General features: G+C 40.8%; 1 protein-coding gene across 1 annotated transcript in view; it reads right to left on the minus strand.

Annotated features, from left to right (window-relative positions):
• Magi3 (membrane associated guanylate kinase, WW and PDZ domain containing 3) overlaps positions 1 to 17,658 on the minus strand; it is a 228,916-nt gene that overhangs the window by 19,746 nt on the left and 191,512 nt on the right. The window contains exons 13-16 of the mRNA XM_059266005.1: positions 16,094 to 16,185; positions 13,632 to 13,824; positions 10,730 to 10,909; positions 4,227 to 4,412 (exon numbers count right to left, since the gene is read on the minus strand). Of these exons, the coding sequence (XP_059121988.1) occupies positions 4,227 to 4,412; positions 10,730 to 10,909; positions 13,632 to 13,824; positions 16,094 to 16,185 (651 nt within the window). The remainder of the gene's footprint in view (positions 1 to 4,226; positions 4,413 to 10,729; positions 10,910 to 13,631; positions 13,825 to 16,093; positions 16,186 to 17,658) is intronic.

The raw sequence follows: 17,658 nt of genomic DNA on the forward strand, positions 1-17,658 counted from the left end.
GGTAGAGATGGCTGCAGTGATTATGGAAACACTCTCACAGTACTAAGCCAAACGAGTATGTTAATAACGGAGCAAGTAATTCTACTCCCGGAGATTCTCACACTGTTTTATAAGGTACACACAGAAATGTGTGTATCACAGGACTGTTTTGGATGCTTGGAACTGAGGGCAATGTGGGAAGATAGGTAAGAAGAGGTAAACATACACAGGAAACCATCAAGTGACAATGTGGATGTACCCTAAATGTACATAATGCCTCAAGGACAAAGCACAAGCCAGAAAGAAGGATATAAACGAGTCAGCATTCACCAACATTAAAATGTTTGTGCATCAAAGGGCATTTAACAAGAAAGTGCAAGGCCAAGCACAGGACAGCAGACCAACACTTGAAAGTGTTACACCTGCAAAGGTCTGGGATTCGAGTGGGTAAAGAAATCTGATAATACAATAAAAAGCAAGTGAGCTACAAAGAGACAAAGGCTTTGAACAGACTTTTCTCCAACATACAGGACAAGAGGCTAAATTTAACATTACTAGTCACCAGTGAAATGTAAAGCCAAAGCACAATGAAATGCCACTTTACACCTATTAGAGTGGCTAGGATAAACCCCCTCATCCACCACAACAGAAAATAAGTCCTGTGGAGGATCTGAAAAAACTGGAAGCCTTACTTACGGCTGATGAGAGTATAGGATGGCACAGCCAATTTGGCGACTCCTCAGAAAGCCAAATATAAGAGTATACCGTATGACCCAACAATTCTACATCAGGGTATAAACTCAAGAAAAAATGAAATCATCCATTTGCAGGAAAAGCTGTACATTAATGTGCACATCAACACAATTCAAAATAAAATGTCTATCAAATGATTAACTGGTAAGTAAAGTGATGTCTATGTAATTTATGCATCACTCATTAAAAAGGAATGATAAAACGACAGTGAAGTTGTACCTTGAAAGTTTGCTAGAGAAAGGAACCAGACAGACAAGGTCATGTACTATATGATTCCACTTAAATGAAATATCTGGCAAATTTATAGGGGCAAACAGTAGATGTGTGGTTGCTGAGGATGGGAAATAATTTCTAATAATTATGGGGTTTCTTTTGGGGGCTGATAAAATGTGAAATTAGTGGTGATGGTTAGATAACCTTGTGGATAAATTTAAAAAACAAAAGAAATGCCTCCCCACACCACACCTAAAATAAGCTTCCAGAACAGCACTAAACTGAACATGTTGTTTTATAACATGCGAATTTATCCTAGTTAAAAGAAAAAAGAAGCTATGACAACTAAATAGCATAAGAAATTCTAGAGTCTTTGACTGGATCCTAGAAAACAGAAAACAAATAAAATCTCTTAGTTCTGAAAACAGGCCCCAGCATAACAATCTACAGCATAGTATCACCTATCTATGCGACTGAAAAACTAATGACAATACACACACAGCACAGTGTACTTTAAAAGACACACAACTGAAAATAAGTACATGAAGCATACTAGAAGGGAAGTGAGAGTAGAATGTGGAGAAATGGGAATAACCAGAGAACTAAATGGAGAATGATGTCCATATCATTCCAGTATACGCTCCTGTAGCAGTGGTAATTCATGTCCACTCTTAAACAGGACTTGACAAAACATTAGCAATCAGTTTTGGGGGGAAAAGAAGCTTTCTATATAGTAAGCAGAAACTACCAGGCACAGCCCATTTCTGTACCAACCTTAAGACCAAATCAGTGTGGTGGAGGAATGGAAGGGGTGGACACTGGTCCAAGTCATGACTGTAGTTTGACAGTTTTTATATGACACAGGGCACTTGCCTTGCCATTTCTTTGGCATTTCTTAGGCCCAGATATCAAAGGATACCTTGGAAAGGGAAGATGAGCGGAGGAGGAATCACGTCGTTCTTCCAGGTAATAACCTTTCCTACTCATCACAGCCACGGGCTGGGGTAAGTAGGCACGAGACAGGGGTAAGAGACTGTATCAGACGAGAGACTATGTAGCCTGGAGGAATGAAGTGAACACAGGTCCTGAAAACAGCTTTCTAGAATCACTTAATTACAAGACAGCTGATAAGTTTTACACTGAATTCAATGAGACATTTGGAAGACTTACAAATTCCATGAATGAAAATTTTAGGACAAAAGGGAGACTTATTATTTCCTGAGTAAAATAAGGGATTCTGAATATTTCCATAGTTTAAAAAAATCTAGAGTACAATAAAATAAGTAATCACTGAATAAGTTTTCTTCCATTTTTTCATTTCTTCCTAGTGGTTGACTGACATCATCATATAAGCTACCTCAAGCATCTGTCTAGAAATACTTGGGCAGAAATGTCAAAGGTAGATTTTACTCTAAGAAAAACAAGCAATTCAGGATAACCTTTTAGAAAAATTTACTTGCCTGACGTGGTGGCTCACGCCTTTATCCTAGCTCTCGGGAGGCAGAGACAGGTGGATCTCTGTGAGTTCAAGGCAGCCTGTTTTACAGAGTGAGATCCAGGACAGCCAGGGCTACAGAGAAAACTTGTCTAGAAACAAACAGACAAAAAAAAAAAAAAAAGAAAAGAAAATTATCAGTGATAACTTTGAAAAAACAATATACTAAGAGAAAGAAATGGTTGTTCTCCTACCAAACTATCCCACGAACGCCCAAAGTATGGTCTGTGGTCATATGTAAGTAGTAGCATATGTAAGCAGTCAGAAAGATCTTACCACTTGATGACTATTTATGATTGGACTCCTGCTGTATTTTATAAAGGCGCCAGCCTGAGATGACTGGAAAACCGCCTGGTTACCCCTGTAGCCTGCTAGCCTTGTACTTGTGGTCAGCTCCTCCTCCTCCTCCTCCCACTTAGGACCGCTGCATGGCAGCTGTGAACTACAATCCTGCAATGCCATTCTGGTGGCACCGACTTCTGCTTTATAACTAGAGTCACAACATAAATGTGAATAAATACCCACCACAGTACCTTGGACAGAAAGAAGATTTATATAATACCTTAAAGGTAAAAACACGAGAGCAGTCTAGTAGGAACAAAAAGAAAGGCAAAGTTGAGAAATGCACTGGGAGTGGTGGTACACTAAAGTTCTAGTTCTGGGAGGCTGAGGCGGGAGGGTCACTGGAGATCAGGAGACCGAGACCAGACTTGACGACACAGCAAGATCCTGGGAGGGTGAAGATGGATTACGAAACACCTGGAAACTTACCCTAGGATCACAGAGGAAAACTAGAACGTAAATTAACAAAAGTATGGGGAATCCTAATTGCTCTCTCTCCTCTCGGCAGTACTGGGGTTCCAACCCAGGGTCTTATGCATATTAGGCAAGCATTCCTAATTCCACCACTGGGCCACATTCTCAAGGTATGAGGAAATTTTATATGAAAGATGGACCTTTATAACTCTGCTTTTTTCTTCTCCTCATTCTCACTATAAAATTAGGACAAGTGAGAGGAGTGTTACATAGTGGTTACTTAGTAATTCATAAAACACGGGCTGGTTCCGAATGGTTCTGAATTAGAAATTCCTAATAACTAAAAGCTTTCAAGCAAGGCCAGCTAGTGTTCCAGGCTACCAGTATGTGTTCTGTGTCCTGCTTAGGAGCCGTTCCTACCCAATCCACCAGTCCTGGTCCTATGGCAGCTGCCCAGAACAAAGCTCTGCTTCCAAGAAGGGCACACCTGGCATGGACTGGACACATCAACAGCAATCCCTCTCAACTCTTTAAACCCTCCTCTCACTCAGGCCAAGACTTGAGACATTAATTACGACAACAAGGTCTGAAAGGTACTATCCATTTTCACTTCTGGATGCTTGCTTCTTCAGCACATAAGTAAATGGCCACCACTCACCAACTAAATTACTTTTCTTGAGCAGCTAACAACTTCGTAATTAACTCTTTTAAGACATGAAATGAAACAGGCATATCAACAGCTCTCTCACACTCTGCGCTTGTATGAGGATGACCCCCACAGGCTCCTGTGTGAGTGGCTGGTCCCCAGTTAGTGGAAGGCGTAGGCCTGCTGGAGGAGGTGTGGCCTTCTGGGAGGTTTCCAAACCCCACGGCAGGCCCACTCTCACCATCTCTCTGCCTGCAGTGTATACATAGGTGTAAGTTCTCAGCTGCCGCTCCAGTGCCACAGCTGCCTCACTGCTGCTCTGCTCCCCTCCATCACGACACACTCAGACATCAGCCGGGGGAAGGCAGGTGACCGCTTCCTCACCTTCTTCAGCAATGACTGTCAGCGTGACGGTGACTCCAGCATCTTTGATCAGCTGAACAATATTATCATGAGATAGGTCAACAATGGACTGTCCATTCACTGCAGAGATGTGATCTCCGACTTTCAGTTTTCCACAGCGATCAGCTGGACTTCCCTCTATGACTCGGCCAATTTTATGAGGAATAACTGTGGAAAGAAGCCCAAGTTTTCCAATTATTTAAGATACCTGCTAGTGACAGACTCGACATCATCATTATGTCATTATTTCAGTACCATGTATGTTCAAATCCTCCCTACTAACCACACACATAGAGAATTTTTAATGTGGTTGTAGCCATGGATACAAGCATGTTGCTGATTTCCATTTACTAGAAACTTCGTTCCAGTTTTTTTTTTTTTAAAGCCACTTGATTTTATTGACCTAAAAAAGCTTTACTAGTACAGAGACTGTTCTGGGGGCGGGGCAGGGGGAGACAGAGCGAGACAAGACAGAGAGACAGAGAGACAAGACAGAGAGAGTGAGCGAGCACCAGCTGGCCTCAGCAGGGCAGAGCAGAGAAGGTGCAGTGAAGGAAAAGGAGCATGAGGAAGGGAACAGGCGAGTCCAGGGGGCAATTCCAGAAGGCCGGCCTGGCAGATGGAGGGGCCTGGCCACAAGAGCTGGTCCTCCTCTGCTCAGGCAGAAACGGGGTGCTCCTGGAGTCGGAGGCTCAGGCAGAGCACCACAGGGCAGGCCACAGCTCTCTAAAGGGCGCTTGGAATGTTTCTGGTACTACTGGGTGTTGGTGTTGGTTCCACATGTGTCCTTCAGACATCCCTGTGAAAGGTCATCGTTCTCTTTTTTTTAGATTTATGTCTGTGTACGAGTGCTTTGCCCACATGTAGGAATGTAGCACCACATGTGTGCCTGGTCCTCTTGGAGTTCAGAAGAGGGTGTCAGGTCCCCTGGAACTAGAGTTACAGACGATTGTGTGGTGCCATGTGGGTGCTGGGAGCTGAACCAGGATCTGCAAGGGCAGCCAGTGCTCTTCACCTCTGGGGCGTCTTCACAACCCCTCTTTCACCTTTCCTAAGCACAAGGCCATAGACCCCCCACCTGCCAAAGCCTGTTCTTCCGGCCCTGTCCAGGAATCTTCAATCTCCCACTAAACAGACTCCTGCTGCTTTTTCCTCCTGGTGGTCTGCGTTTGGGAGATTTGTATCTTACCAGACTTAGTCTGCGGCTCTCCCTCCAGGATGATCTCCTTCTGTTTCTCAGCTGTTCCCACCCATACCTGAATTCCATGTCTTTTTCCTTTTTAGATCAGGACCCTAATTTTCCTAGCTAAGGGCCACTGCTGGCTATCAGGACTGTATCAGGTGGGTTTTTTTTTTTTTTTTTTTAAAGCTATTTTAGAAATAAGATCCTCTGGCTTTGCTGAAAGGTCAGTGAACAACTCCTAAGAGAAATCTCTTAACAAATGCAAGTCAAGTTTTATGCATAGGACTTGGTAATTGGTTCAAAAACCAGTACAATGAAATAAATGACTGATCTCTAAAATGAATCATATTTCTACACAAAAATTAACTTGTGGGCTGGGAAGAAAGCTCAGTTAGTAGAACGCTTGCCTTGCAAGCATGAGGATCTCAGTTTAATTCTGAGATTCTATATAAAAAACGAGTATGGGCATGGGGGGGAGGTAGAGAGATGGCTCGGAGGTTAAGAGCACTGGCTGCTCTTTCAGAGGACCCAAGTTCAATTCCCAGCAACCACATGGTGACTCACAACCATCTGTAATGAGATCTGGTGCCCTCTTTAGGCATGCAAGCCTACATGCAGACAGAGCACTCATACATTAAAACCCCCCACAAATACATGCTTTTTAAAAATGAGTACAGGGGCACATTGTTATAATCCCAGTGATCAGGATGCACTAAGATGACTGGGGCTAGCTGCCTAGCCAACCTAGTCTATTGGTGCTCTCCAGGCCAATGAGAGACCCTGTCTGAAAGGAAGTGAACTGTGTTCCTGAGGATGACACCTCACATTGTCCTCTAGCCTCCACACATGTACACATATATATGCATCCTCCCAACACATACACACATTGGCATAAAAATGAGTTTGTTTCTTGAGATCTTTGTCAAATTCAAACGTTACATGTGACTAGAAGGCTGAATATTTACGTTAAGACTGTTTGGCTCTCCTCATTGTACAAAGCTGTGACTACCACACAGACAGTCATGCAGTGCAGCTCTGTTGCAGCTCTGGCTTAGTGTACAAGGGCCTTCCAGACTGACTGCGGGTGGTGGGGGGAGGTGCAATATGTTATTGTCACAGCTTAAGACAAGTTCCCAGGCATTCAGGGCATCTTGTCAAAGAAGGTATCATCCAATGTGTCATTAGTGACATTTGTACTAGGAAACAATTCTACATTCTCTGAGAGTTTCCTAGGCTAGGTCAATAGTTCCCAGGCCCTTGGGCTCTTCATGACTACTGACTGATATGAACAGTGATAATATTTTTAGATGGCACTGTGAAGTAGGCTTAATTTCTTGAGTAAAACACTCCTTACTAGTATTTCTGAATCACAGCTGTGAGTGTCCTGTAGATATCCAATAGACTTTGATTTCGACTGGGAAAGTTATTCTTGGTCATGATTTATGTCCTTGACTCTGCTAGAATTATACAATAGTAGATTTTATTTTTAAACGGGGGCAATTAATGTTGGACACAAGTGCCTTTTAGCACTGAATGAAATCAAGCACTTAGGAGTCCTTTTTCCTTACAAAGAGAATAATTAGAAAACCGTCAGTGTAGTGTGGGCCGTGTTCTCCACCAGGCATTCTGAGCTAGTCCACTAATAGTGTAACAGGTGGGACATCAGAGACATGTGGCAAATCATGCAGTGGCCCTGTTGTGACCTTCTAAATCAGCACCTTAGTTCTACTTCATTTTTCAGTTTTACTCATACATAGTGTTCATTCTAAATCCCCCGAGAAGAAATCACTCAGCTCCGTGGCACACTGGAGGGTTTGTTCAGACTTGGGAAAGCATCAGACAGAACTAACCTCTGAAATCTCAGTGGTTCCCGTTCTTACAGTGTGAGCAGAGCAAGGCACTGCAGCACGGCTGTGGGCAACATCCTAGGCTGCTCTGGGTGACGGAAGGCGGAAGTGGCCAGATCCTTAAAGTCTGGGCATGTAGAGCAGAGCTACCAAGGCAACCAGAACCACAGGCCACCTGAACAGTCACACCTGAACATCTGGAGTGGACTGGGAAGTTTGTCCCGGTGTTTCTTCAGAGTGCACACAGCTCTAAGTCTTGCCTCCTTTTTGTTGGTATAGTCTATGGACATCTGCCATAAAGGCTCCTTTTCCATGTCTCTCTACACTCATCTCTGGCCTCAATCCATCTCACAGTCTAGCACGTCCAGCTGCTTAGGTCAGGTTAGTACTCTTCAACACTTATATTCAGTAAAAGAGAAGACAGCAACCATTTCTCAAATAAAACCTTTGCAACCAGAACGGAAAGGCACATGACAAGAGTAACAATGACACCTCTGAAGGACTGGCGGAGGGCAGATGAGCACTTCCTGCAGCTACAACAAGCCTTTTCTAAACCTAGGCTCCACTGCACTGAGGCTCACTGGGAGGCGCTGACCGGGACCTCCTGATCTCATACGAAGTCAACTCAACAGTCGGGAACCTTACAATTTCAAACCTGACACCAGAGATGTTACTGGAACTCCTTTTTGAGACATGTGTCACAGAAGACACATTGACCTAGAAGAAAAAAATCATCTATCTCGAACAGGGTTCTGAGGCAGGTCCATAAAAGGAACTATTCGTACAGCTAGGTTGTCGCCTTTCCACAGAACACACTCACAAAGCACACCTCTGTTACTGCATTAACTGCTCTGCCTCTGTGAGTGAAAGCTCTTCATTTACACTTACCCCAGGATTCTTCTCTCTGAATGAGACAAATGGCATTCTAGGAGGAGTGCTCCAGGGCCCAGCACTCGTGAGATTATTATCTAGCAGTTAAGTGAAATTACCAATTCTGATTTTGTATCTTGACTAAAAACCTTGAGTATTTATGAAAAGCATACCAACCACCTGGGCCTAATTTATGCTCACACTGATAACTAATGAGCTGCAAACACTCATTTCCTGCCACATGTTAGTTTTGCCTCAATCTTACATTTGAATTAGGTTTTCATATCTTATTATTAAGTATTGATTAAAAACTTTAAAGGTTCTCTAATAGAGAAGGTTGCTGGGTACCCAGTGACTCTGACACTGAGCTAGGAGGATCATTTAAGCCCAAAAGTTCAGGAATAGTCTAGACAACATTATAAGATACTGTCTCAAAACCCAACGTGTTAGGTAAGATGATAATAACAGGAGCAGTAGAGACCTCAGCAAGCCTCAGCAGCTGCAATGGTTCTGGATCTACATGCCTCCCCTCCCCCAACCCCCAGACAGGGTTTCTCTGTGTAGCTCTGGCTGTCCTGGAACTTGCTCTGTAGATAAAGCTGACCCTTATCTTAGAGATCTGCCTGCCTTGAGTGCAGGGATTAAAGGCATGTGTCACCACCAACAGACAATAGGCTTATCTCCTGCAATCCTCAAACTCAGTGATAAATGATACAATATGTTAGCGCCATCTTCAGTTTATAGAGGAAACCACAGCTCTTGCAGGGTAAATAACCTGCCCCAAGCTCAGTCCCTCTGCCATTAAAGACAGAATAGGCTTGAATCCAAGTTTTCTGATTATAAAGCCTAAAATATTTATGATATCATCTTATTCAGAGGTCAAATATCTATACACACAAAGTGTTTAAATCAATATAAAAGCAAAATAAATATAAACAAATTAATATGAAATGTTAAAACACATAATACAACTTCTTTCTGAATTCATCTGTATTATCGCTTTATTTGACAGTGAACACTAGATTCCCATTTTTTGCAGTGATAGGAAGAGAGCATCTTTAATATAAAAGTGGTCAGCGCTTATCACATAGTATAAAAATCTTTTACTAACCTGAATGTCTAGGATTAGATATAATGACCAATAGGACTATCTTTAATAGTAATAATACAACATCAAAACCACCTCTTCTTTCATATTTCTGACTCAGGCCACATAATCATCTTCACAGCATCAGCCACAGTTCTAGTTCCAAGTGTTACCATAGCAACTGCTTTTGGAGACTGGAACTAGTAACAGTGAGCAGTGACCTGACACCACTGTACTAACTCACCCACGTCACAGCAGTTTCTCCCTTTACATGCATGTACTAGGTGTAGCAAGATCTCTGCAAAGTAGTTTCCTGAAAACCTTTTTTACTTTTTTTTTAAACTAAGGTCTTAGTCACTATTTAGTTTAACAGGATCTCCTACCCAAGATATAATCAAACCTACTAACAAAGGATAGAATATTCTTATGTGGTCAAGGATTTTTATTGTTCTGACTTAGAAAAAATAATTATTAGATAACCAAGAAAAAATAATTATTAGATAACCATAACACAGAAATATCAGTGTGCTGGTTCTCATCTGATATTCAATAGGATTACATACTCATAGCTAGGATTATTTGTTTGTTTGTTTGTTTGTTTGTTTGGGTTTTTCGAGACAGGGTTTCTCTGTGTAACAGCCCTACCTGTCCTTGAACTACTCTTTAGAATAGGCTGGTCTCGAACTCACAGAAACCCACCTACCTCTGCCTGTCGAGGGCTGGGATTAAAGACATGCACCACTACTGCCTGGCCTAGGATTCTTGTTTTTTAGAAACATAAAGACAAGGCAAACATTTAGTGTGCTGAATCGTAACAATCTTGTGCTTACTAGGTTACCTCCTTCCTTTATATAAACATTCATCCATCTCTGATGCAAAAATTCTGTTAACACTGGCTCAGAATACTAATTTTTAAAAGTTCTAACAAAATCTTACCTTTCAATGAAACAGATATGGAAGGCAGGAATGCCTCTTTTCATTCAACAAGAGTGCTTCATAGTTAGAATACAATTGTTATTAAGCAACATACAATACCTAAGGCATAGTTGGGTCAAGATTTTCTATTTCTCAGTTTCACTCCTTCTCAACTGTTCCCAGAATTTAATTCATTTCTACTTTTACCATTTCTAATTTGGAAAATCTGTGCCCTCCAAACTTAAAAATTATTATTTTAAAAAATTCAAGTTGTATCTTTCTCCAAAGTCATGAAATTAGGTCCCTGGCAATTTCCGTGTTTCCTTAGTATAACCTTGGTGAAAACTGAGACTTATTTTATAGTATTTGAGATGCCTGAGAAATCCAAAGGCTGGAAGGTTTGGTTTAGATTACCTAATTTTGAAATTAAGGATTCTCTCTCTGTCTCTCTGTCTCTCTTTCTCTCTCCACACACACACACACACACACACACACACACACACACACACTAAAAGATTCCCTCTCTTAAAAAGCTCTATCTCTAAGGCGTTCCGAAGGGACAAGGGGACACAGCAGCCCTTACCTCCCGGAGGTGGCTTGCTTTTAGAGGTGAGGATGACAAAACCAAAGCCTTCATTCTCCTTTCTTTGTAAGACGACATCATAGGCCTCCTGGGCAGGCCTGGCGGGGAGCTCTGCCCGATTCAGACGGGGGGATCCGTTCTGTGTGAAGGCTGGAGGGCTGCCATCTTCAGGCTGCTTCTCTATAATAAACAGCATCAGTTTTAATATTTATGGAAATAGTTTGTACTAGGTAAGTATTTTAGTGCTGAGCTAATAAAAGAAAATTTCATTTCTAATAATATAAAAAATAGAAATGTAGCATGATGCCTCTCCTCCTGGGAATCAAAGTACAGGTGTAGGCAGCAGGGATATATTTGACTTTCTAAATATTTAAAATATGACACAGATAAAATACAGATGACCTAATGTTATTTCACTTTTGAGAAAGTTCCTCAAAACTTCTATGAGATTAGATAGTTAAAAAGAACTGTTGGGCCAGCCAGTTAGCTCAGTGGGTAAAGGCCTTATCATCAACATGCACACAATAAATAAATAAATTTAAAAGTTAAAAAAAACTCGGATTATTGGAATTGCTTTAGTCCTATGAAGATTATAAAGTTTTAACAAAAGTAGATGTTAGAAGAGACACAGTAAACTTCCTTTTAAAATTAACTGTAATATAATTTAGCTCAGTGATTGATGTTCACAGATGTCTGTGGAGGTGAAAGCTTCCAGAATGCTCCCCAGACCGTCTGCTATGTGCACAGGATGTATCTTATAGAGGTGTTTTATAATTGAAGTTTCCTGATTCATGAGACTGGCTGAGTTCTTCACTATACCCCATATACAAGGTGTACCAGTGAGTGGTAGACTCTGCTGGGTATCAAGTCATATAGAATCCCCCAGCAGGGGCAGTTAGCCTATGCCCTCTTGCTGCTATTCAAGGATATACAAGAACTAGAGAGTAAAATGGGATCTTTAATTTAAAAAAAAAAAAGGAAAAGGAAAAGTTTATTTGTGTGCTAGTTTAGTCAGACATCAATCACTAGGAATCCCAATGTACCACATTTGCTTAAGACATATTATAAAGCCTCTTTAGCTCTAAATTTGCTTGATATTAAGAATGTTTTAGCTACTAAGAAAACAGCTAGTTAGTAAAGTGCCTGTGCCACACTGGGGAGGCAGAGATAGGTAGATCCTTGGGGCTTGCCTGCCTAGTTTATATAGAAAGTTCTAGGCCAATGAAATATCCTGTTTCAAAAACAAAAGATGTTTTAGGGATGACCACCAAGGTTGTCCTCTCTGTGCACATGCCTCCTCCCCCCACAGACATGAGCACACAGACACATTTTTAAAAGAGTATGCTTTAGAATTTCAACATAAAATATCAACACCCAGTCATTACTGAGAAAACAGAGGTGGGTTCTTTTCCCACTGGAATTCTTTAGCCAAGTGTCTAATAACATCAACTTACTATAAAACTCCATGGCTTTCCCTGTGATCGATGCCAGGTTCTCACTAAATACAGGCATGCTCTGACTCCAGCACAACCAAAGTGGAGCAGTACTGCATGAAAGTCTGTATGCATCTCCAGTGTGCTCTTATTACAAAGAGGTAGTCCTTTTGTCGTGCACTGCGATCTGGCTCAGACCACCAGCTGGACTTGGTTCAGCAGTAGGCTTAATCCCCAGCACCACAAGAAAGCAGATGATACTAGTACTCAAGTTACTACGTTAGTTAACACCTACTTGTCAGGAAGAAACTCTCCTAGGTGCTAAAGCTATAGGAGGCAGTAAATGGATCAAAATCCATCTCTGCATAAGCCTTAATTTCTGTGCTACTGAACTGTCCTTTTTGGCAGGAATTTACTTATAAAATCCTATCCAGCTAGACATTGTGGCAGAGGCGGGTAGATCTCTATGTAGGCTAGCCTGGTCTATATAGTGAGTTCCAGGCCAACCAGGGCAAAGCTGCTCTCAAAAAAAAAAATCATATTCAATACTCACAAAGGTATTGATAAGAAACTATAAAAGCTGATAATATTCTATTGTCATGGTTTAGACTCTGGACTCTGCAATTAATCCTAGACCCATTATTTACTATCTGTGAACTCACTGCAGGTGACTGTATGTGAAAATAATTACATCATAGACTCTGGGGTCCAAATAAACTAACTGATACACCTGATACATACATAGTAAGCACCAATAAGTGTTAAATTATATTACACCAAAACTTTCTTTTTTAGTGCATGTGTGCGTGTGCATGCACAAATGGAGGCTGAAGGACAACTTTGCATGTCAGGGTCTCTCACTGGCCTGAAGCTCACCGATCAAGTAGACTGGCTGGCCAGCAAGGCCAGGGGCCCTCCTGTCTCTGCCTCCCCAGCAATAGGATTATAATTCCTGCTGCCCTGCTTGCCTTTTACAGGGCTGTTATTCTTAATACATAACAACTTGCTTGGCTTTTTATAGGACTGTGGGGATCAAATAAAACTCAGGTCTTCATGCTTGTAAGGGCAAGAACTTTACTGAGTTATCTTTCCAGGTCCTAGACCAAAACTCTACTTCCTGTGAATATTTGGGATTTCACTATGATCAAGACTTTTGATATATTCAGGTAGGGGCTATCTTGGTTTGATGAAATAGCAATATTAATTTATTAAAAAAACATTTAAACTGATATTCCCATTTACAGTAATATATTGGTAAAATCGACTAATATGATAATATAACTTAATATAGCAATCCAAAATGTATTTCTACTTTGGAAAACTATTTTTGGATCCTTTATACTACAAAGCTTGCTGCTGGGTCCTGATCCCAAATAGGTCAGCAAATACACTGATAAATATTGCAGAATACCTATAAAACCACGGCAAGTGCATCTTTAACTTTTCAGTGCTGAAAGAGTTTTACACACCTCCAAAGAAGATCTTTCTCCTGACAGTTAGTAACACATGGCCATTGCGAGCAGCGGTGGTCATTAAGTCCAAGACTTGCTTGTGTGATTTTCCTTTAACAGGAATCCCATCAATGCACATCAATTCATCAGCAGCGCGAAGCCGACCATCCTTTTCAGCTGCTCCCAGGGGAATAATGGCCCCAATGTATATCTGTAAGATAGTAAAGAGTAGGTTGGCCTATGCAGTCCACTAAGATCAGCCAGAGTTTAAGACTTCATCTATGAAAAGTCATATTTCAGAAAAGTGGTATTTTAGAAATTATATGTTCTCCAAAGTGGTACTTCAAATACCCACGCTGTGTTATGGAATTCTAGATCCTCAGGGTGGAGCACAAGGAAGAAAATACAAAATTGCTTAAGAACTAAAAAGGACCTCCAAGTTCTCCACCACTACAATGTAACAAAATGCTAAAAGAGAGAAAAGGTGTACTACAATTCTTCACAGCGACTAGGGTCAGTCTTTTTTTTTAAGTTGGTTTTTCAAGACAGAGTTTCTCTGTGTAGCTTTTCCTAGATCTCGCTCTGTAGCCCAGGCTGGCCTCGAACTCACAGAGATCTGCTTGCCTCTGCCTCCCATATGCTGGGATTAAATGTGTGAGCCACCACATCTAGCTTACCAGGATTATTCTTACAATTCTCACACATATACAATGGCCAAAAGGACAAGTTCAGATACACAACCAAGAAATAGCTCTTGTTCCTAAAATGTCAGAGGGAGCAGGGAGGATGAGGGTCATCTGCATTTTGTAGAAAAACCCAGTTCATTTTGTTCTCCAGCAGTTAGAACCTGTAATTTTATGCTAGTTTTAGAACTACTAAAATCTGACATTTAGAAGAGAATGGTTGTTCTCAGTTGTTGAAGATAAATTCTTAAATGTTCTAAGTGAACATTGTAACTATCAACAAAACAGAGGGCAATAAAAAACACATATGCTATCAAAACCAAAGTATCTGACATTCGCTGTGTGCACAACAATGGGCCATAAGCTTTATGTCTCCAGTGACCCCTGTCATTGTAAGCTGCATGATTAATTATAACATTTATATACTATAATATTATGCTTCACTCAGAAATAGAAGCTTTCATATTTAAAGGACTAAATTTCTAAGAGTAACAATGCAGGACTTTTATATCCTAACTAACAAATGTAAATGTGCTCTTAAACTCTTGATGATATTATTGCTATCTTCCAACACTAAGGCAAAATGTAAAACCAAAACCCACTGTGTTTGTTTTCTTAATTAACCCACATAAACAAAATTCTGAACTTTAAATGCTTTATAAATGTGGCCATTATTTCTTCTAGAAAGAAATTTAATTATTTTATATTTCTCTAATGGCAGAGCTAAGAACAAAACAACAGGCAAGTATTGAGTCTTGTGCCAACTTTCTGTGGAGTATTCTGAAGGCCAGCCATTGTGATAGAGTAGACACTGGATTACATACAGGGTGCTGAGAGAAGGAAAACGCTAACTTAGACTGTCTAATAAAGGCAGAGGTGAATAATTAGTTCAATAAGCTTTTTCTCTGGCACTAGGAATCAAACTCAGGGCCTCATGCCTGCTAGTCACATACATATCTACTACTGAGTTACAATTCTAGTTCCAAATAAGCTTTGTTTATTTACAAAGAACAGAAGTAAATTAACTGATGTTATATTTAGAGGTAAATACTCAGTTTTTAAAGTTTTAATGTGGTTTCAAGCTTAAGCCACACCATGTTAACCTAACAGACCATGACAGACATAAAATGTAGTATTCATATTAATAAAATCATTAGAGAAAAATACCTAGCCAACTTGAGAAAAGGAAACAAAATAAAAACAGCACTGCAGTGGTCGGATGAGCAATGCTCCCTGCAGGCTCTTTCCTGACTACTTGGTCCTCAGTGATGGCGCTCTTCAGGAAGTTATGGAGCCTTTGGAGCTTCGCAAAAGGAAGTGCATCACCGAGAGCGGGCTGTGAGAATTACAACCATGCCCTCCTTCCAGTGCGCTCTCTGCTTCCCAAATGTAGATGGAAACATCATCTCCCAGCTTCCTGCTCTGGCCACCCGGCCTATGCCTTCCTGCGATTATAGACTCTCCTTTGGGAATCATATGCCAAATCAGTTCTCCCTTCTCAGTTGCCTTGATCATGGAACTTCATCAGAGAACAAAAGTAACTACTACAACCTATCTATGAAGTCTCCACTTCAGAACATGAACTAGAGCAGCAAGCTGGTGTGATGGGCACACCTTTAATCCCAGAAAGGGAGGCAGTTGCAGGCTGATCTCTGTGAATCTGAGGCCAGCTTGGTCTACAGGGAGTTCTAGGTCAGACAGGCTACATAGTGTGACACTGTCTCAAAAACCCCAAACCCCAAACAAAAACCAACCAAACAAAACCAGGAGCATCAATATCCCAAAGTTTACACTTACAGACTGGTCAGGTCCATCTCCTCCCAGCACCCTGAAGCCAAACCCTGATTCTTGTTTCCGAAGAAAAACATCCAGATCTTTGGTGTTTGGTGCTAAGGAAAGTAAGAATATGTAACTATAATTTATTTTAAATGGATTAAAATAAAATAAAGCTCAATATTTAATAGAAAAATATTATAGAGCTTTCAAAAAACTATAATCTCAGAACTATCTGATATTTATGTAAGAGTTTAAGGAAATTCAAATGCTAAATAAAACTGTGTCCAGACCGATTAGGTTACTTACCACACTCCCATCTTCTCAGTATTTCGCTGACACTAACTTCTAATGTCCAATCAATATTACAACATTAAGTTCAGACTTATCAAACTGATAGTACAAATAATAAGTTAACTTTTGGGCAAGGTTCTTTAAATTCTTGGAAAAGAGAGCCCTCCAAATGCCTTATTTCTACTCTTAAGGGAATAGCTTTATCTAAGAAAAATATTTTATGGGAACTATTTACTTAGCCTAAATGTGCAAAATGTTAGTATTTTTAAAGAAAAAAAAGAGTAACAGGCACATAATATCTCTTAGTGATCCCATTTTCTAGGTGGGTAAGTTAAAGGCCTGAGTAACTCACCTGATGTCTTCAAGTGACTGGTAGAGCTAAGATTTAAACCAAGCTTGACCCCCCAGATGCCAGGCTTACCCCACTATCTTGTCCCCAAAGAGCTGGGGACAGCATTAATGAGATGAAATCAGGAAAACCCATTTCATGTCTAAGAGTCTGTCTCTGGGAAAATATTAGTTTTATTAGTAAGTAACATACATTTACTAAAAAGGAAAAAATAGAGAAACTGCCAGGAAACTACATAAAAGGTAAGTGAAATCTGGTGCAGGGTGATTTCCTGGCAATTCTTTGGAAGCCATCTCCTTGGATAAATACTTCCCACCAGAGTCGGGGACTTCAGAAGTGGAGGGGGGTGACTAACTGGGGGACATGAGCTCAGCAGGAGTGAGGAGCAAGGTCCCAGGTCCAACTGCTAACAGCAACAACAGCACAACACCAAACCTCCACGAAACAGAACACTGGAATTAGGTGAGTTGGGCTGGCAGGACGGCTTAGTGGGTCACTTGCTGTGAAGCATGGGGAAGAAATGGAATTGAACCAAAGTTGTCCTCTGACCTCCACACTTCCATGTGTCTGTGGCATGTATGTACTCATATACACATCACACACATATACACACACAGTAATAATAAACTAAATTTCAAAAAGAAAAGAGAAATCATGAGTCAAACTCACTTGTTTTATTGGGGCCCAACGACACTGCAGCGATTCTACCAATGTTAAGAATGTATTAGACTACGATAGCGCCTGAAGAAAGGGGTACCACACATGGCTGTATGAATTTAAATTATTGCTTTGCTATGCTTATACCTGGTCTGATTATCACCTTTCTGAATATGGCCAAGAGATATCAAGATAAAAATGTACAACTAGTTACATAAGCATGAAGTCAGTTACATAGACTATTTCTATTTCTGTATTCCTTTTACAATGCAGATACAGTTCTACTCCT

The sequence above is a fragment of the Peromyscus eremicus genome, chromosome 6, assembly GCF_949786415.1.
Source record: "Peromyscus eremicus chromosome 6, PerEre_H2_v1, whole genome shotgun sequence".
NCBI lineage: Eukaryota > Metazoa > Chordata > Mammalia > Rodentia > Cricetidae > Peromyscus > Peromyscus eremicus.